The sequence below is a fragment of the Salmo salar genome, chromosome ssa29 (genome assembly GCF_905237065.1).
Source record: "Salmo salar chromosome ssa29, Ssal_v3.1, whole genome shotgun sequence".
NCBI classification, from domain to species: Eukaryota; Metazoa; Chordata; class Actinopteri; order Salmoniformes; family Salmonidae; genus Salmo; species Salmo salar.
Window position 1 is genome coordinate 26,987,886 of NC_059470.1, and position 22,115 is coordinate 27,010,000.

General features: G+C 42.4%; 1 protein-coding gene across 1 annotated transcript; it reads left to right on the forward strand.

Annotated features, from left to right (window-relative positions):
• The first annotated feature begins 5,042 nt into the window (after positions 1-5,042).
• Positions 5,043-21,345, forward strand: LOC106590497 (pinopsin). Its single transcript, XM_014181585.2, has 5 exons — positions 5,043-5,804; positions 8,290-8,478; positions 9,467-9,606; positions 16,756-16,989; positions 18,428-21,345. The coding sequence occupies exons 1-5, from the start codon at positions 5,438-5,440 to the stop codon at positions 18,740-18,742; spliced, it is 1,245 nt and encodes a 414-aa protein (XP_014037060.1). The 5' UTR covers positions 5,043-5,437; the 3' UTR covers positions 18,743-21,345.
• Positions 21,346-22,115: the final 770 nt, after the last annotated feature.

Sequence of the window (22,115 nt, forward strand, 5' to 3'; positions counted from 1 at the left end):
GGAGGTTAATCCAGGTCCTGCAGTGCCTAGCTCCACTCCCACTCCCCAGGTGCTCTCATTTGTTGACTTCTGTAACCGTAAAAGCCTTGGTTTCATGCATGTTAACATTAGAAGCCTACTCCCTAAGTTTGTTTTACTCACTGCTTTAGCACACTCTGCCAACCCGGATGTCTTAGCCGTGTCTGAATCCTGGCTTAGGAAAACCACCAAAAACCCTGAAATCTCCATCACTAACTATAACATTTTCCGCCAAGATAGAACTGCCAAAGGAGGCGGTGTTGCAATCTACTGCAAAGATAGCCTGCAGAGTTCTGTATTACTATCCAAGTCTGTACCCAAACAATTCGAGCTTCTACTTCTAAAAATTCACCTTTCCAGAAACAAGTCTCTCACTGTTGCCGCTTGCTATAGACCTCCCTCTGCCCCCAGCTGTGCCCTCGATACCATATGTGAATTGATTGCCCCCCATCTATCTTCTGAGCTCGTGCTACTAGGTGACCAAATCTGGGACATGCTTAACACCCCGACCATCCTACAATCTAAGCTTGATGCCCTCAATCTCACACAAATTATCAATGAACCTACCAGGTACAACCCCAAATCTGTAAACACGGTCACCCTCATAGATTTCATCCTAACTAACTTGTCCTCCAAATACACCTCTGCTGTTTTCAATCAAGATCTCAGCGATCACTGCCTCATTGCCTGCCTCCGTAATGGGTCTGCAACCAAACGACCACCCCTCATCACTGTCAAATGCTCCCTAAAACACTTCTGCGAGCAGGCCTTTCTAATCGACCTGGCCGGGGTATCCTGGAATGACATTGACCTCATCCCGTCAGTAGATGATGCCTGGCTATTCTTTAAAAGTGCCTTCCTCACCATCTTAAATAAGCATGCCCCACTCAATTAAAAAAAAAACTAGGAATAGATATAGTCCTTGGTTCACTCCAGACCTGTCTGCCCTTGACCAGCACAAAAACATTCTGTGGCATTCTGCATTAGCATTGAATAGCCTCCGTGATATGCAACTTTTCAGGGAAGTGAGGAACAAATATACACAGGCAGTTAGAAAAGCTAAGGCTAGCTTTTTCAAACAGAAATTTGCATCCTGTAGTACTAACTCAAAAAAGTTCTGGGACACTGTAAAGTCCATGGAGAATAAGAGCACCTCCTCCCAGCTGCCCACTGCTCTGAGGCTAGAAAACTGTTACCACCGATAAATCCACTATAATTGAGAATTTCAATAAGCATTTCTCTACAGCTGGCCATGCTTTCCACCTGGCTACCCCTACCCCGGTCAACTGCTCGGCACCCTCCACAGCAACCCGCCAAAGCCCCCACCATTTCTCCTTCATCCAAATCCAGATAGCTGATGTTCTGAAAGAGCTGCAAAATCTGGACCCATACAAATCAGCCGGGCTAGACAATCTGGACACTCTCTTTCTAAAATTATCTGCCGAAATTGTTGCAACCCCTATTACTAGCCTGTTCAACCTCTCTTTCGTATCGTCTGAGATTCCCAAAGATTGGAAAGCTGCCGCGGTCATCCCCCTCTTCAAAGGGGGTGACACTCTAGACCCAAACTACTACAGACCTATATCTATCCTACCCTGTCTTTCTAAGGTCTTCGAAATCCAAGTTAACAAACAGATTACCGATCATTTCGACTACCACCGTACCTTCTCCGCTATGCAATCTGGTTTCAGAGCTGGTCATGGGTGCACCTCAGCCACGCCCAAGGTCCTAAATGACATCATAACCGCCATCGATGTGCAGCCGTATTCATCGACCTGGCCAAGGCTTTCGACTCTGTCAATCACCACATTCTTATTGGCAGACTCGACAGCCTTGGTTTCTCAAATGATTGCCTTGCCTGGTTCACCAACTACTTCTCTGCTAGAGTTCAGTGTGTCAAATCAAGGAATCAGAAAACCAAGACAGCTAGTCTGGGAAAGATTTGTCAGGAAATATTCACAAGCATGTGTATTAGTTTGAGGGGGAAAATAAGCTGAAGTTTAATTACAAGAATGCAGACTGAAAGATGCATCTGTACAGCTTTTTAAGTTAAAAACCACTGAATACATTTGCCTGTTGTCCGGATCTCTGGCAGTCTCTATGGGTGTGCCACAGGGTTCAATTCTCGGGCCGACTCTCTTCTCTGTATACATCAATGATGTTGCTCTTGCTGCTGGTGATTCTGTATACTTCTGGCCCCTCTTTGGGCACTGTGTTAACTAACCTCCAGACGAGCTTCAATGCCATACAACTCTTCTTCCGTGGCCTTCAACTGCTCTTAAACGCAAGTAAAACTAAATGCATGCTCTTCAATCGATCGCTGCCCGCATCTGCTCGCCCGTCCAGCATCACTACTCTGGACGGTTCTGACTTAGAATACGTAGACAACTACAAATACCTGGGTATCGGGTTAGACTGTAAACTCTCCTTCCAGACTCACATTAAGCATCTCCAATCCAAAATTAAATCTAGAATCGGCTTCCTATATCGCAACAAAGCATCCTTCACTCATGCTGCCAAACATACCCTTGTAAAACTGACCATCCTACCGATCCTCGACTTCGGTGATGTCATCTATAAAATAGCCTCCAACTCTCTACTCAACAAATTGGATGCAGTCTATCACAGTGCCATCCGTTTTGTCACCAAAGCCCCATACACTACCCACCATTGCGACCTGTACGCTCTCGTTTGTTGGCCCTCGCTTCATACTCGTCGCCAAACCCACTACTGGCTCCAAGTTATCTACAAGTCTCTGCTAGGTAAAGCCCCGCCTGATCTCAGCTCACTGGTCAATATAGCAGCACCCACTCGTAGCACGCGCTCCAACAGGTATATCTCACTGGTCACCCCCAAAGCCAATTCCTCCTTTGGTCGTCTTTCCTTCCAGTTCTCTGCTGCCAATGACTGGAACGAACTGCAAAAATCTCTGAAGCTGGAGACTCATATCTCCCTCACTAGCTTTAAGCACCAGCTGTCAGAGCAGCTCACAGATCACTGCACCTGTACATAACCCATCTGTAAACAGCCCATCTATCTACCTACCTCATCCCCATACTGTATTTATTTATTTATCTTGCTCCTTTGCACCCCAGTATCTCTACTTGCACATTCATCTTCTGCACATCTACCATTCCAGTGTTTAATTGCTATATTGTAATTACTTCGCCACCGTGGCCTATTTATTGCCTTAACTTACCTCATTTGCACTCACTGTATATAGACTTTTTGTTTTCTTTTGTTCTACTGTATGTTTTGTTTATTCCATGTGTAACTCTGTGTTGTATATGTCGAATTGCTATGCTTTATCTTGGCCAGGTCGCAGTTGCAAATGAGAACTTGTTCTCAACTAGCCTACCTGGTTAAATAAAGGTGAAATAAAAATAAAATTGAAATAAAAAGGCTCTTAAGAGAAGACAGGCTATGTGCACACTGCCCACAAAATGAGGTGGAAACTGAGCTGCACTTCCTAACCTCCTGACAAATGTATGACCATATTACATACAGTGCATTCAGAAAATATTCAGACGCCTAGACTTTTTATTTTGTTACGTTACAGCCTTATTCTAAAATGGACTAAATAGTTTTTTTCCCCCTCATCAATCTACACACAGTACCCCATAATGACAAAGCCAAAACAGGTTTTTATAAATGTTTGCAAATGTATTAAAAATAAAAAACTGAAATATCACATTTACATAAGTATTTAGACCCTTTACTCGGTACTTTGTTGAAGCACCTTGGCAGCGAGTACAGCCTCGAGTCTTCTTGGGTATGACGCTACAAGCTTGGCACACGAGTGTGCTCTCTCTCTGAATATTACCAGAGCGATTTTATTTCACCTTTATTTAACTAGGCAAGTCAGTTAAGAACATATTCTTATTTTCAATGACGGCCTAGGAACAGTGGGTTAACTGCCTTGTTCAGGGGCAGAACGACAGATTTGTACCTTGTCAGCTCGGGGATTCGATCTTGCAACCTTTCCAACGCTCTAACCACTAGGCTGCGCTGCCGCCCCAATGTGATGTGGAAGTACATGGTTTGAACCCAGGTCATCTGCACGTCACAAGACTATGTTAACTATTATTAGCTTTGGGTATCAGCTTTGGGAGCTAACACAAGTCTTCAAAATAACAACTCACTCTGCCCTGATAAATGTGTGTGTGTGTGCATGTGCGTGTGCGTTTCTGTGTGTCCAGCACAATAGCATTGATTTCCCAGTGCCCTGACAGTGAATTACATTGGCTGACCTAACCCAATCAGAATAATCTCTCTAGCTACTGCTTTTCCATTGCCCCCGAAATTGTTCAACACTTTTTCCCTTATAATAATAACTAGAGGAAGTCGGATCAGAAATCACTCTTTCAGAGAATCAAAAATCTGGCTTCGATATGTCCATCAAACGTCCTGCCTGAAAGGTGCTGTCCAATGTGCTGAAGTGTGTAAGCTACATCACATCGACCAAGTATCTGTCGTCTATGTAGGTACAGTATGTTTGCTTTGAAGAACAACAGGTTGGTGGGAACCCCAATTCATTAGAGAGGAGAATGAATATGGCAGGTTTGGAGAGAAGCATTTCCAGTTTCCTGTTTTGTTGAAAGGATATATCAACAACAAACACCAGTTTTATGAATAAAACACTGAGGAGAAAGAGAGACATATCATTTTCTCTCTTATCAGCGTTGGGCCAGTAACTGAAAGGTCGCTGGTTCGAAAACCTGAGCCGACAAGGTGGAAAATCTGTCGATGTGCCCTTAAGAAAGACACTTAACCCTAATTTGCTCCAGGGGGGCCATACTACTCAACTAATATGGCTGACCCTGTAAAATAACATATCGCCCTGCACATATTCGGTGTATGTGACAATGAAACATCATTATTATTATCATTATTATTATTATTAAATGACCACTTATGCTGCCCGTGCCCCCTTTCCCAACCAATCCTTTCCCTTACACTCTCTTGCATCAGGATATGTAACGTCACACCTTTAAAAGCGCGAGCAGACGCCCGGTGGCCGGCAGAGCAAGATGACCTTCGAGTACACACGGTGTACCACCGGGAGGGAAACACACAACACACACACACACACACACACACACACACACACACACACACACACACACATCCTTCACTGAGAGTTAACTGAACTTTACGCAGCCAGTCGGTAAGCGGAGCGCAGGAGAGGACTGCCGTTTCTACCCGGTGGAATTCGGAGTTGCTTCACCTGATGAAGAGATGTTGTTTTTCAACTAACAGTGAACAGACATTCACTTTTTTAGTGGGCAGAGTTGGATGTTTCACGCGGCTGTTTGTGCTCCTCTCGTGATGGGCTGACAGAGACAGAGAGACCAAACCAAATGGATTATCTCTCCTCCAAACTCCACCGGCCACCTGTAGAGTAACTAGCGGGGCCGGTATGATAGTGTCTAACGTTAGTCTGAGCTGCGGCGTGAGCTGCCCATGGGGAGTCAGTGACGGTAAGACGGTGGTCACGCAGGGAGGAGGCTCAGGTTCTCTGAGTCCTACGGGACATCTCGTGGTGGCAGTGTGTCTGGGGTTCATAGGTACATTCGGTTTCCTCAACAACCTCCTGGTGTTAACGTTATTCTGCCGGTACCATACGCTGCGCTCGCCCATCAACGTCCTGCTGTTGAGTGTGTGTGTTTCGGACCTGCTGGTCTGCGTGCTCGGGACACCGTTCAGCTTCGCCGCTGCCACGCAGGGCAGGTGGCTGATCGGGAGGGCAGGATGCGTCTGGTATGGCTTCATCAACTCCTGTTTGGGTGAGTAGCCCAGTGTGGGTGTGTGTGTCATATTTATCGACTAAACTTAGCCTACTACAACCCCAAACCCTAACCTTAACCAACTGAAATAATTTCCTTTTGCCAACAAACACAGCTCAGCTGAAAGTATTCACTAAATGTGTTTGACCTGGCCAGGTCTCAGTGGTGACGGGGAGCGTTGCCTGTTTTGCAAACAATGCATGCTATTTTGGCATTAATGTGTCACATATCAGTTTGCAAACAATGTAATTCAATGGAGTTAATAAAGCCGCATACAAACTTCGTCTTTTTTTTGTCAGCTCCAAAATGCAAGTGTTTCAGCGTAGCTCAGTGCTTTCTGTGGTGGTGGGGTGGAAATACGGGAGCGTAGGGGTTGGTAATGTTCTCTAGTTGCGCTGTGATTGGCTCACTGTTCTGTCACTTTTGGGGACACTAAGTCACTGCCAAATGTAAGGGTAAACCTCGCAAATTCAAGCCCCTTGGGAGCTGCTATAGAGTTACATTAGAAGTGCCTATCAAAGAAAGCTCAAGGTCATTGGCCACAGATAAAATGACGTCAAACCACGTTATATCTACAGTAGCTTTGATTGGACTGATCATGTCAACATCATACTTTAAAAATCTTAGTTTGTAAGCTAGCAGTCATCATCATGAATCAAGTCGACAATCTGCTGGCAAATCCTTTTTAATCCTTGTCATATGAAGAGAAATAATGAAGAGAAATTATAGATAAAACGGCTCATCGTCCATCGGACATAAACATTAAACAACAAGTTGGAAATCGCAAATTCAACAATGAGTGGTTTGGAAGGAATCAGTGGCTAACTGCAAGCGTTGCAAAGCAATCACTAGCCTACTATTCAGTGGGGTGGATGTGTGGTCCCGAGTCTGGGTTTAAGGGTCTCTTTTCCAAGCTTAAAATTATAAACATTCAACGTTGGCCATGCTGTCAATCCAGCATGACTTCTGCCGCGCTCAAAACAATTGGAAACTCAGGACTTGCAAATCTGACTTCAGTGTGTTCAAGACAACTGGGAACTCGGGAAAAAAACGAGCTCCGACTGGGAAAATACATTTTGAAAGGTCATCCAACTCGGAATTGCAAGTCGGGAACTAGGCCTCTCTCTGGAGCTCGACCTGAAGATCACTGACGTCATCATGATTCTACCTTGTTTTTTTACGAGTTCCCAGTTGTTTTGAATGCGCCATAAATCCAGAGAATGCCAGACTTTTATAACAAAGTTTGATGACAATTTGCCCACAAAAGACCGCCACGCCACTTTCCTGTTCAAGTGAGCACACCACAACAAGGTGAGTCAAAAATTTCTTGTATGCTGCTGCAAAATAATGTGATATGCCAGGGAGATATGTATACTGTAGCTAAGAAATTAATACCAAGTGTATGTTATGTTGTGGGCTCCCGAGTGGCGCAGTGGTCTGAGGCATTGTATCTCAGTGCTTGAGGCGTTGCTACGGACACCCTGGTTCGAATCCAGGCTGTTTCACAACCAGCTGTGATTGGGAGTCCCATAGGACGGCACACAATTGGCTCAGCGTTGTCCAGGTTTGGCCGGTGTAGACCATCATTGTAAATAAGAATATGTTCTTAACTGACTTGCCTAGTTAAATAAAGGTTAAATAAATAGTAAGTTGTTAGTAGCCCTTGTGCCTCACCCTAATAATTTGGTCCCTTTCCCCCTCTTAATTTTGCCTACTGTTCTGACTTGGTGGTGCTGACTATAGCCTGTTTTAGAGAAATGTAATCATTAAATATTGTAAGAGCTTTCATTGTCTGCTTATTTTCCCCCTTGATTTATCCTACGGTTCTGACTTGGTGTACAGGGAGAATACTGTAAGAACGGCCCATGTTCTGAATTCTGTCGCTGTACATTTCAAAAGTGCTGAACAAATAGTTATATTGACTACGTCCATCCTAGCTCGTTCATTAATGTCTTAATCAAAATAACGGATGGCCTTTTATCCACTCGTCATCTCCTTATGCCGTAGTTTGTACATCTCAAATGTCAGTAGAAACCACATTTGTTTAAGCAATTCAGCCATGTTTTTTTAAAGGGCAGTAAATGAGGCTGAATTAACTGTTTCGCTGCCAGACAAGGCTCCGCTGTAGCCAGCTGTAGCAGTGGTAAGATATTGGGACTGCTGTTGGGACTCTGCTGTTGGGACAGCTTTATGTAGGCCCTGACAGTTTGTGGGCAGTTAATGTATTGTTGTGTTGTGGCTTTTCTGGCATGCATCTACACATTATTTGTTGTTGTTGCCCCACCAAGATTTACATGCTAAAATCGCCACTGCCAGGTCTAATGTTTAATGTTCAGCAGAGCTGCATCAGAACTTTTGTCGGGATCTTGAGTCAGATTTTCTCAATGAACTTCAATAGTAGCCTAAAGTGATTAAACATACAAATAATTAACTTTGGGGTTTAAATCTCCCTCTTACTCTCCAGACACTTGTGCGTGTTTTCCAGGTATCGTGTCTCTGATCTCCCTGGCAGTGCTGTCCTATGAGCGTTGCTGTACCATGCTGTGTCGGATGCAGGCGGATGGTACTGACTTCGGTACAGCGGTGGCTGGAGTGTGTTTCTCCTGGGTCTACGCCCTGGCCTGGACACTGCCCCCGCTGCTGGGCTGGAGCAGCTATGGCCCCGAGGGACCAGGTGTGTGCGTGTGTGCGTGCTTGCAAGTGTGCGTGTGTGCGTGTGTGTGTGTGTGAGTGAGTGAAGGTGCAATAAGAAGTCTTCCATTCAAAGAAAATCTGTTGGCATATGGAACTACAGTATTTATTACCTAGTAAAAGTATTCATAGTAACAGTATTCATAGTAGCAGTCGTCATAGTAACAGTAACAGTATTTATAGTTACAGTCTCATAGTAACAGTATTTATAGTTACAGTCTCATAGTAACAGTATCCATAGTAGCAGTAACAGTATCCATAGTAGCAGTAACAGTATTCATAGCAACAGTAACAGTATTCATAGCAACAGTAACAGTATTCATAGCAACAGTATTCATAGTAATAGTAACAGTATTCATAGTAACAGAAACAGTATTCATAGTAACAGAAACAGTATTCATAGTAATAGTAACAGTATTCATAGTAACAGTATTCATTGTAACAGAAACAATATTCATAGTAACAGTATTCATAGTAACAGTGTTCACAGTAACAGTATTCATAGTAACAGTACTCATAGTAACATTATTCATAGTAACAGTACTCATAGTAACAGTACTCATAGTAACATTATTCATAGTAACAGTACTCATAGTAACATTATTCATAGTAACAGTATTTATAGTAACAGTATTCATAGTAACAGTATTCATAGTAACATTATTCATAGTAACAGTATTTATAGTAACAGTAACAGTATTCATAGTAACAGTACTCATAGTAACATTATTCATAGTAACAGTATTTATAGTAACAGTAACAGTATTCATAGTAACAGTATTCATAGTAACATTATTCATAGTAACAGTATTTATAGTAACAGTAACAGTACTCATAGAAACAGTACTCGTAGTAACATTATTCATAGTAACAGTATTTATAGTAACAGTAACAGTATTCATAGTAACAGCAACAGTATTCATAGTAACAGTATTCATATTGACAGTGTGTATTGTTGCACTGTGTACTAGGAACGACCTGTTCAGTGGACTGGAGGACCCAGACACCCAACAACATCTCCTACATCGTCTGTCTGTTCACCTTCTGTCTGTTACTGCCTTTCTCTGTCATAATGTACAGCTACGGCAAGCTGCTCAGCGCTATCAAACAGGTAACTAACCCCCGACCTCTGACCTATTCTGACCCTTCACTCAGTTTACAGTTTAGAGCGGTGAGTTTAGATCTAAGTGCCTGGGGGTTGTGTAACAGTAGCACCACCAACTGCTGAACATATACTCTCCATGTACGTGTCAAATCCTCACCCCACTACTATTTTGACACACACTTCTCTACCAAGTATCAAGCTAGCTAGCTTGGCTACAACTGATAAAGTCAAGTTGGCTAGCTAGCTTGGCTACAACTGATAACGTCAAGTTGGCTAGCTGCGTTTTACAGCCAGACTCAATTTCACACTTAGTTTGCTAGCTAGATAATGAACTAAACTGAAATTATCATAAACCATTATTATCTAGGTAGCTAAATATCTATCAGATGTAAAGCAAGCAGGATCGCGGCATGTCAGAAGCAATGCATGTTGGCTAGCTCACGTTAACTAGATCACTTATTAAGCAATAGAGTGGATAAGTAGCTAATTAATAAGCTAGCAGCTAGCTAACTACAGTCAAATAAGGACAAGCATGTTGTCATGATGGAATAAGTCACCTTTCTGAAGCTAGCCACAATATGGGTTAGCCACAATAGTGGAATTTACTGTTCGCCTTAGCAATTGTTAACGTAGTGAGATGAGACGTGATGCTCTAAAATATACAGTGCATTCGGAAGTATTCAGACCTCTTGACTTTTTAAATGTTTTGCTACGTTACAGCCTTATTCTAAAATGGATTAAATAGTTGTTTTCCCCTCAACAATCTACAAACAATACCCCATAAAGACAAAGCAAAAACAGGTCTTTATACATTTTTGCACATTTATAAAATTGAAAAAAACAAAATATCACATTTACATAAGTATTCAGACCCTTTACTCAGTACTTTGTTGAAGCACCTTTGGCAGCGATTACAGCCTTGAGTCTTCTTGGTTATGATGCTACAAGCTTGGCACACCTGTATTTGGGGAGTTTATCTCATTCTTCTCTGCAGATCCTCTCAAGCTCTATCAGGTTGGATGGGGAGCGTTGCTGCACAGCTATTTTCAGGTCTCTCCAGAGATGTTCGATCGGGTTCAAGTCCGGGCTCTGGTTGGGCCTCTCAAGGACATTCAGAGACTTGTCCAGAAGCCACTCCTGTGTTGTCTTGGCGGTGTGCTTAGGGTCGTTGTCCTGTTGGAAGGTGAACCTTCGCCCCAGTCTGAGGTCCTGAGCACTCTGGAGCAGATTTTCATCAAGGATCTCTCTGTACTTTGCTCCGTTCATCTTTCCGTCGATCCTGACTAGTCTCCCAGTCCCTGCCACTGAAAACATCCCCACAGCATGATGCTGCCACCACCATGCTTCACCGTAGGGATGGTGCCAGGTTTCTGTACTGCAGAGATGGTTGTCCTTCTGGAAGGTTTTCCCATCTCCAAAGATGAACTCTAGAGCTCTGTCAGAGTGACCATCGTGTTCTTGGTCACCTCACTGATCAAGGCACTTCTCCCCCGATTGCTCAGTTTGATTGGGCGGCCAGCTCTAGGAAGGGTCTTGGTGGTTCCAAGCTTCTTCCGTTTAAGAATGATGGAGGCCATTGTGTTCTTGGGGACTTTCAATGCTACAGACATTTTTTGGTACCCTTCCCCAGATCTGTGCCTCGACACGATCCTGTCTCGGAGCTCTACAAACAATTCCTTCGACCTCATGGCTTGGTTTTTGCTCTGACATGCACTGTCAACTGTGCGACCTTATATAGACAGGTGTATGCCTTTCTAAATTATGTCCAATCAATTGAATTTACCACAAGTGGGCTCCAATCAAGTTGTAGAAACATCTCAAGGATCTCTAGACCCTTTGCTATAAGACTCAGAATAGAGCTCAGGTGCATCCTGTTTCCAGGTAAGACCCTTGCGTCCAGTACAACTGGAGGCCACAGTCCTCAGTCTGGCAGCTTGAAGATGTGGCACCATCCAGGCCCATGTCACAGCATGCAGCCAGCCGCCTGATAGGGAGATGACAATAAATGCATTATGTACTTTTCATCACCAAAGCTGTGTTAGCATTTACTACACATGTTGCTGAACAATTCAACCGTTTTGTTAGTGTCATTGATATATGGAAATTCACATACAATATTTAGTTCTGTCTCTAGGGCATGGAACCCTGGTCCTGGAGTGCCGCAGGCACTTCATGTTGAGTAACCGGGTGGTAGCCTGCTAGTGATGGCTATTTAACAGTCTGATGGCCTTGAGATAGAAGCTGTTTTTCAGTCTCTCGGTCCCAACTTTGATGCACCTGTACTGACCTCGCCTTCTGGATAGTAGCTGGGTGAATAGGCCGTGGCTAGGGTGGTTGATTTTTGGACTTCCGGTGACATCGGGTGTTGTAGGTGTCCTGGAGGGCAGGCAGTGTGCCCCCGGTGATGCGTTGGGCAGTCCGAACCACCCTCTGGAGAGCCCTGTGTTTACGAGCAGTGGAGTTGCCGTACCAGGCAGTGATACAGCCCAACAGGATGCTCTCAATTGTGCACCTGTAAAGGTTTGTGTGGGTCTTAGGGGCAAAGCCAAATTTCTTCAGCCTCCTGAGGCGCTGTTGCAACTTCTTCACCACACTGTCTGTGTGGGTGGACCATTTCAGATTGTCGGTGATGTGTACGCGCAGGAACTTGAAGCTTTTCACTTGCTCTCTCTGCTGTTTCCTGAAGTCCATGATCAGCTCCTTCATTTTGTTGACGTTTAGGGAGAGGTTATTTTCCTGGCACCACTTCGCCAGGGGCCTCACCTCCTCGCTGTAGGCTGTCTCATCCTTGTTGGTAATCAGGCCTACAACTGTTGTGTTGTCTGCAAACTTGATGATTGAGTTGGAAGTATGCATGGGCACGCAGTCATGGGTGAACAGGGAGTACAGGAGAGGGCTGAGCACGCACCCTTGTGGGGTCCCTGTGTTGACGATCAGCGAAGTGGAGGTGTTGTTTCCTTCCTTCACCACCTGGGGGCAGCCCGTCAGGAAGTCCAGGACTCAGTTGCACAGGCCCAGGGCCCCAAGCTTAATGATGATTTTGGAGGGTACTATGGTGTTGAAGGCTGAGCTATAGTCAATGAACAGCATTCTTACATAGGTATTCCTCTGTCCAGATGGGATAGGGAGGTGTGCAGTGCGATGGCATCGTCTGTGTATCTATTGGGGCGGTATGCAAATTTAAGTGGGTCAAGTGTGTCAGGTAAGGTAGAGGTGATATGATCCTTAGCTAGCCTCTGCGTAATGAGGAAGTAGGGAAAAAAATGTAAACTTCTGACTATTTCTGGTCTAGTGATCGTTTAAAATGGTGTCCGACTTGAAAAAGTCAAAATATACACATTGAACATTCATATTGCAATGTACAGCTTTACCCAAAATCATGGACTCAAGATCCATAGGTATCAGCCTACTCATATAAATTCATATATATATATATATATATATATATATATATATATATATATATATATAAAAATGAATTAAAGTTAAATTATTTATATGACCATTTATTTATTCATTTAATTACGGCACGTTTGGTCCTCCATATTTTGAAAGGTAAAAACAAATATACAGATTTGGAAACTAAACCATAGAAATATCTACATAGGAATGAAAAGGATTATTCACATATCATATAAACATAAACGTGTGAGAACGAGAGAGAACTCCCTCCTGACAAATGTATGACCATTTTAGAGACCAATATTTTCCTCAGATTACACAGACCCACAAAGAATTCCAAAACAAATCACATTTTGATAAACTCCCATATATATTGGGTGAATGTAACAGGCGTCGTAAGGATTGGACCAATGTGCAGCGGGAACCTGTATACTCATCTTCTTTATTAAATCAAAAGAAGGAAAAACAAACAAATCACGTATACAAAACAACGAATGACACTAAACAGTCCTGTCAGGTGCACAGACACAAAACAGGAAACAACTACCCACAAATCCCATTACAAAACACCCCTATACATAGGACCTTCAATCAGAGGCAACGAGGAACAGCTGCCTCCAATTGAAGGTCAATCCAATGAACTAAACATAGAAATAGATAGACTAGACTGAACATAGAAATACACTAACATAGACCAAAGAACCCCGGAACACATAAAACAAACACCCCTCGCCACGTACTGACCAAACTACAATAACAAATAACCCCTTTATTGGTCAGGACGTGACAGTGAAATACCACAGTGTGTAATCACAGCAGCAAGATTTGTGACCTTTTGCCACAAGAAAAGGACAACCAGTGAAGAACAAACACCATTTTAAATACAACCCATATTTATGTTTATTTATTTTCCCTTTTGTACTTAAACTATTTGCATATCATTACAACACTGTATATAGGCATAATATGACATTTGAAATGTCTCTATTATTTTGGAACTTGTGTGAGTGTAATATTTACTGTTCACTTTTTATTGCTTATTTAAATTTTGTTTATCCATTTCACTTGCTTTGGCAATGTAAATATACAGTACCATTCAAATATTTGGACACACCTACTCATTCCAGGGTTTTTCTTTATTTGTACTATTTTCTACATTGTAGAATAATAGTGAAGACATCAACATTTTGAAATAACACATATGGAATCATGTAGTAACCAAAAACGTGTTAAACAAATCAAAATATATTTTAGATTTTAGATTCTTCAAAGTAGCCACCCTTTGCCTTGATGACAGCTTCGCACACTCTTGGCAATCTCTCAACCAGCTTCATGAGGTAGTCACATGGAATGCATTTCAATTAACAGGTGTGCCTTGTTAAAAGTTTATTTGTAGAATTTCTTTCCTTCTTAATGAGTTTGAGCCAATCAGTTGTGTTGTGATAAGGTATGGTTGGTATACAGAAGATAGCCCTATTTGGTAAAAGACCAAGTCCATATTATGGTAGGAACAGCTCAAATAAGCAAAGAGAAATGACAGTCCATCATTACCTTAAGACATGAAGGTCAGTCAATTCAGAAAATTTCAAGAACTTTGAAAGTTTCTTCAAGTGCAGTCGCAACAACCATCAATGAAACAGTCTCTCAAGAGGACCGCCACAGGAAAGGAAGACCCAGAGCTCCCTCTGTTGCTGAGGATAAGTTCATTAGAGTTAACTGTACCTCAGATTGCAGCCCAAATAAATGCTTCACAAAGTTCAAGTAACAGACACATCTCAACATCAACTGTTCAGAGGAGAATGCATGAATCAGGCCTTCATGGTCGAATTGCTGCAAAGAAACCACTACTAAAGGACACCAATAAGAAGAAGAGACTTGCTTGGGCCATGAAACACAATCATTGAGATTTTTGGTTCCAACTGCTGTGTCTTTGTGAGGCGCAGAGTAGGTGAGACAGTTAATCTCCACATGTGTGGTTCCCACCGTGAAGCATGGAGGAGGAGGTGTGATTGTGTGGGGGTGCTTTGCTGGTCCCATCTGGTTTGCGTTTGGTGGGACTATCATTTGTTTTTCAACAGGGCAATGACCCAACACACATCCAGGCTGTGTAAGGCAGACCTTCTCTCTGACCTTCACTCTGTGGTCCAACTCATCCCAAACCATCTCAATTGGGTTGAGGTCAGGTGATTGTGGAGGCCAGGTCATCTGATGAAGCATTTCATCACTCTCCTTCTTGGTCAAATAGCCCTTACACCAGGCCTGGGCAATTCCAGTCCTTAGGGGCCTGATTGGTGTCACACTTTTCCCCCATCCCTAGCAAACCTGGCCTCCACAATCACCTGACCTCAACCCAATTGAGATGGTTTGGGATGAGTTGGACCACAGAGTGAAGGAAAAGCAACCAATAAGAGCTCAGCGTATGTGGGAAATCCTTCAAGACTGTTGGAAAAGCATTCCAGGTGAAGCTGGTTGAGAGAATGCCAAGTGTGCAAAGCTGTCATCAAGGCAACGGGTGGCTACTTTGAAGAATTTGGTTTTATTTATTTATTTGGTTACGACATAATTCCATATGTGTTATTTCATAGTGTGTCTTCACTATTATTCTACAATGTAGAAAATAGTACAAATAAAGAAAAAACCTTGAATGAGTAGGTGTTTCCAAACTTTTGACTGGTACTGTATGTTTCCCATGCCAATAAAGCCCTTTGAATTTAATTGAATTTAACTAATTAATTAGACAGGCAAGATTTACGGCCCCCTCTCTCCAGGCTGATGGACATCTTATCTGGTGCCGCAGTCATGAATTATTCTGCGCCTGCACGAGCTTCGAGGACCGACTCTGAGACTTATAGCAGGTTCTAGCATTTGAACTATGAAAGTCCAGCATGCGCATACATTAGCAGGGTTCCCCAACTGGCGGAAAATTTGGCATGCAGGTGATTATATTTGGCCCCCAAGTTTTCTGAGCAAAAAAGTATTCGATTTTTTATTTTTTATATACATTTTATTGTTGGACATAAAATGCTTTAAAAACACCAGCAAATCAGCTCCAGGTGATTTTAATTTAGGAAATCTGTTCCAAAGTATTCCCACGCATAATAGAGAGATATGTGATCTTATACCAATGTAAGCAAGGTTTGAAATGATTATGTTTTAGTCAAATAGTATATCTGTTTGGGCTTCTTGCTGTCAATATGCAATATGCCAATTATTTGTAGAGTTCCGGCCCCCTGACCATCTGCTTAAGAAATAATTGGCCCGTGGCTTAATCTAGTTGATGATCCCGACCCAAATCGCTATGCAATAACCATCTCTAAATAATACTATCTTCTGTATGAATACTTGGGCACTCAATATAAACAACATACACATGGAGTATCTGAAATATATTTAAACTGCAGAATAGCAACAGTGCTATATAATACAGCTACAGATGTAACAGAGTAACTAAAGATCATTAATTGTCGTCGATCATCAACCCCAAAACTCACTTTCTTGGATGCACGCACAGCTTTCCTTAAGGAGAGTACAGGATGAAGTAATTTGAGGATTCCTGGGGATTGCGGTTGTTAGGGAGACTTCTGAGGCTCATTAATGTATAGACTTTAACTAGCTTGTTTTTCTATGTAAAATGAGAGTATGTTAACAAGCTAGTTAAAGTCTATACAATATAAGACGGTGTGTGTGTGTGTGTGTGTGTGTGTGTGTGTGTGTGTGTGTGTGTGTGTGTGTGTGTGTGTGTCTTCCCTCCAGGTGAGCAATGTGAGCACGGCGGTAACCCGTCGTCGTGAGCAACGTGTGCTGGTGATGGTGGTAACCATGGTAGCGTGTTACCTGTTGTGTTGGCTGCCGTACGGTGTAGCGGCCCTGCTGGCGACCTTTGGCCCTCACAACCTTTTGACCCCTGAGGTCACCATAGTCCCCTCGCTGCTGGCCAAGACATCTACAGTCATCAACCCTGTTATATACATCTACATGAACAGACAGGTACACACACACACACACACACACACACACACACACACACACACACACACACACACACACACACACACACACACACACACACACCCTGAACTCCTGTGTGGCGTTGTCAGTCTTCAGTTCCTCCCAGCTGTATCCATGGTGACAGTTAGTTGAGAGGAGCTGAAGACTTAAAAGGCTGCACGGACTGCCACAGAGAGCGTGTGTGTAAAATAACCTGCAACCTGTGCCTGTGTTTTGAAACTATCGCACGCACCCATTCATAACAATGTAGAGACGCAGATTGTTCATCAGCAGATACTACATCCCAACACAACCACCATATAACGTTGTCTCAGCGCTGAGGTCTGATTTGTTCTGGGTAAAATGTAGTAGACTACAAGTATACGTGTGGAACCGGAAAGTATACTAAGTACACTATGTTTATTCAGGTCTTATACACCCTGCTGGTGTGTTGTGCGTGTTAGTGTATGTACTATGTATGTGTCTTTGCGTGGCCGTGCATGTGTGGGTGAGGGGGTTGAGAGAGAGAGAAAGGTGTGGGTGTGTACTTGGATGATGCAATAATGCTAGATTGAATTTGATTTGAAAATTGTCCCGTCCCTTGATACCTAACATTAGCATAATATAACGATTTGCACCGATCCAAACACACTCTGTGATGTCCTCTGACTCTTTGATTTGATCCTCAGATCAGTTCTCAATGCAGTAATCAATGTGTGCATGCGTGATTACTTGTGTGCATTTCTGTGTTCATGTGATGTTGGTGTGCATGTGTTTCTCTCTCTCCCTCTCTCTCTCACCTCTCTCTCCATCTCTCTCTCTCTCTCTTTCACTCTCCCCCTGTCTCCCCCTGTCTCTCCCTCTCTCTCTCTCTCTCTCTCTCTCTCTTTCACTCTCCCCCTGTCTCTCCCTCTCTCTCTCTATCTCTCTGTCTCTCCCTCTCTCTCTCCATCTCTCTCTCTTTCCCTCTCCCCCTCTCTCTCTCTCTCTCCCCATCTCTCTCTCTCTCTTTCCCTCTCCCTCTCTCTCTCTCTCTCTTTCCCTCTCCCCCTCTCCATCTCTCTCCATCTCTCCCTCTGTATAGTGTTGCACAATGAAATCTCCAATGAAAACGAATATAGACAGAGAGAGAGAGTGGGGCAGTGATGATGTGAGCAGGCATAAGACAGGCCCTGATTTATGGGACCCAATCATATTACATTTGACTGATGGCCCTTTGAGATCTAGAATAATCTGACCAGACAACAACACACACAGAGTTCTTATGACAGGTTGATAAAGGCTGAATAATTGCAGATAAGGATGTGAAGACTGTTTAGTGGCTGAAACACAGCTGACTGCATTGTGTGTGTGTGTGTGTGTGTGTGTGTGTGTGTGTGTGTGTGTGTGTGTGTGTGTGTGTGTGTGTGTGTGTGTGTGTGTGTGTGTGTGTGTGTAGTTCTACAGGTGTTTCAAGGCTTTGCTAAGATGTTCTTCTCCTGACCGAAGCTCCAGTTTGAAGGCGTCATCACCGGCGACCAAAACTCTCGGGACCGTTCGCAATGGAAACGGACACGACGTGCCGGTTGTTTTGGCGTCAGTAGGCCCTCCCACTCCGACTGACTCTGCCAACAGTTCCTTAGCGGTAGCGGATGACCTGCCACCATCACCTCCCAAAATCCCTCCCCTGGTCCAAACCACGCCCCCTCTCCAAACAATGCCCACTGCCACTCCCAAACCAAGACTGACCCTCGTAGCTCACTACAATGGATAGAGAGAGAAAGGCTTTGTGTTCCCAAGACATAATGTACGTTAGGAGTAAGAAGGAGATACGTCATGGTAAGATGGAGGTCTCTCTGGAGTAGTCCTTTCAAGCTGTGCAGTAGGTGGTTTTGTTCTTATCAATGTGAATGATCAGAAATCTGACAGATCTGTTAGAGGTGAAGATAAAGTCCCCAGGAATCTTACTATAATCACAGTCTCACTCACTCACTCACTCACTCACTCACTCACTCACTCACTCACTCACTCACTCACTCACTCACTCACTCACTCACTCACTCACTCACTCACACACACAGTAACCAGTGGAATCATTTGTAAATGAATTGTTGATTCGATCAATGATGGTGAAAAAATGTACTTTGAGCACAAAATGATTTTTCTGATGGCTCAGGTCAGGAACATTGTTGCAGGGTAAGCTGATCCTAGATCTGTGGCGATGAGCAACTTCAACCTGAAGTAGTCTCTCTAGACAGACGCGTTGCCTCCCACAATGTACCAATGTTCAAGCTTAACATGCCTGTTTGTATACAACATCAGTTTGGCATAGAGGAAAGGGCCATTCGGCTTTCTTACAAATCTAATCAAATGAAATTTTATTTGTCACATGCGCTGAAAACAACAGGTGTAGACCTTACAGTGAAATGCTTACTTACAAGCCCTTAACCAACAATGCAGTTTTAAGAAAAATTTGACTAGGGTTGCTGGAGTCTTTGACAATTTTTAGGGCCTTCGTTTGACACCGCCTGTTATAGAGGTCCTGGATGGCCGTAGTCACTGCCTTATCCGCTTGTTGCCCTACCGTAAACATCCCCCAGACACAAAATGGTAGCTAGCAAGATGGAGTTCAGGGAGTTTTTTTTTAATGAGGGCATTTTGCAAGGGGCTAGTTTGCATCAACTACCTTCACTAAAACCACTGCAAAGGTTTTGCCTGCAAACTTTGTTTTCGAATCGGGACGTTCTGGCATGTCTGCCTCGTGATTTGTTGGGAGTTGTCTGTCTGAAGAGGACCCTCCCTGGATAGTTTTCCTTTTTTTTTCTTTTCTTGAGGTTACCAAGAGAATCCGTCATTAATCCCAGTGCTGTTACTGCCCTTTGTCTGGGATTTCCAAGACTAAACCTGAAGTGAAGGATTAGCATGTTAGCATTAGGTTTTCGAGACATGCTAGCAACAAGGCAAGCATTAGCGCATTAGCCTGTTTGTATTGGGCTTGAATGGAGAATTAGTATGCCAGCAACGAAACAAGCCTTAGTCTGTTTGTATTAGATTTGAATGGAGAAGTAGCATGCTAGCAATGACAAAAATAACAATTTGTTTTGGGTTTGAATGAATGATTAGCATGCTAGGTGTAGACCTTACAGTCAGAGATGGGGAATCAGCACACCAGCACCTGAGAGGATTTAATTAAAAAACACATTAGCTATGTCACAACAACAAATTACACCAAGCTACAAAAATAGGGCAAGCTTGTTCTTTTATTCACTATTAGCTACATTAATAGTGTGTTTAAGCTATGCAGGAATATTTCAGAGAGACACTGTTTTTTGGCAGAGAACATATTATTTGATTAGGTTTCTGATTATGTTTTGTTGCCTAAAGAGCAGGATATTCTGTGCATTTTGTTGATATAAGGATTATTGATGGGTTCTCTGACCCTGTTTCCATGCTTCGTACAGAAGCACTGATTGAAGATTTGATACACAAGGGGATTTGATACAGTGTGTTAAGCATTTCATAATAATATCATTTGAAGTAACATTTTGTGCAATTATAAATGTTTGTTTAAACATATATATATATATCCCAGAGAGAAGAAGATAAGTCTGTCTGTACAGCCTCTTACAGAGGATTTGAGAAGGGAAGAGAAGCGGGGAGAGGAGAAGAGAGGAGAGGAGACGAAAAGAGAAGAGAGGAGAGACGAGAGGAGAGGTGAGGAGAGACGAGGCAATGTTCTCGTTCCCTATCGCCCCTCATCTCTTTCAAATATATTCCTCTCCACTCTTTCTTTCTCCCTCGTCTCTTATTTGAAATCACAGCTGTCAGATTAAACCAGGCATTATTAACTGAGTTACAGTATAGGGAAGAGAACATGAAATGCCCCATCAGGGCATATAGTAGATACTATAGTAGATACTATAGTAGATAATATGGTAGATACTATAGTACATAATATAGTAGGTAATATAGTAGATACTATTGTAGATAATAAAGTAGATACTATAGTACATAATTTAGTAGATAATAAAGTAGCTACTATAGTACAAAATATAGTAGACAATAAAGTAGATAATAGAGTACATAATATAGTACATAATAAAGTAGCTACTATAGTACATAATATAGTAGCTACTATAGTACATAATATAGTAGCTAATAAAGTAGATAATATAGTAGATACTATAGTACATAATATTTGTAGATAATAAAGTAGTTACTATAGTACATAATATAGTAGATAACATAGTAGATAATAAAGTAGCTATATAGTAGATAATAAAGTAGCTACTATAGTACATAATATCGTAGATAACATAGTAGATAATAAAGTAGCTACTATAGTACATAATATAGTAGATAATATGGTAGATAATATAGTAGATACTATAGTAGATAATAAAGTAGATAATATAGTAGCTACTATAGTACATAATATAGTAGACAATAAAGTAGATAGTATAGTAGATACTATAGTACATAATATAATAGATAAGATAGTATAGTAGATAATAAAGTAGATACTATAGTACATAATATAGTAGATAATATAGTAGCTACTATAGTACATAATATAGTAGACAAAGTAGATAATATAGTAGATACTATAGTACATAAGATAGTAGATAATACAGTAGATATGTGTTTGTCGTCTGGTTCTGTTAGCTTCTTCGACTGTTAATATTTGTCATTACTGCTTACTATGTATTGACTCAGCAACGTTTTATCCCGCTTTTTACATGCCAATAAAGCTGGTTTGAATTTGAAAGTGAGTGTGATTTCATAATTACGGCAGGTTTCACAAGCCTAACCCACAGACTTCTATTAACAACTCAGGAGTGTGGAGGTGAACGGCGTTCGAGATGATGGACTCAGAGTAACGTTAATGCTAATATTAACAATGCTATTTTATTCAGCAAATTAAAAGTTGCATAACCACTGCTTAGTTGGGTCTACGGTCCACTACAGCCCTGTTTAGTTGGGTTTACGGTCCACTACAGCCCTGTTTAGTTGGGTTTACGGTCCACTACAGCCCTGTTTAGTTGGGTTTACGGTCCACTACAGCCCTGTTTAGTTGGGTTTACGGTCCACTACAGCCCTGTTTAGTTGGGTTTACGGTCCACTACAGCCCTGTTTAGTTGGGTTTA

Bases quoted from the DNA above. Each gene is read 5' to 3' on its own strand.
- LOC106590497 (XM_014181585.2), top strand. From the start codon at position 5,438: ATGATAGTGTCTAACGTTAGTCTGAGCTGCGGCGTGAGCTGCCCATGG. The intron at 5,805-8,289 runs GTGAGTAGCCCA...CGTGTTTTCCAG, and splicing joins CTTCATCAACTCCTGTTTGG to GTATCGTGTCTCTGATCTCC. The intron at 9,607-16,755 runs GTAACTAACCCC...TCTTCCCTCCAG, and splicing joins TGCTCAGCGCTATCAAACAG to GTGAGCAATGTGAGCACGGC.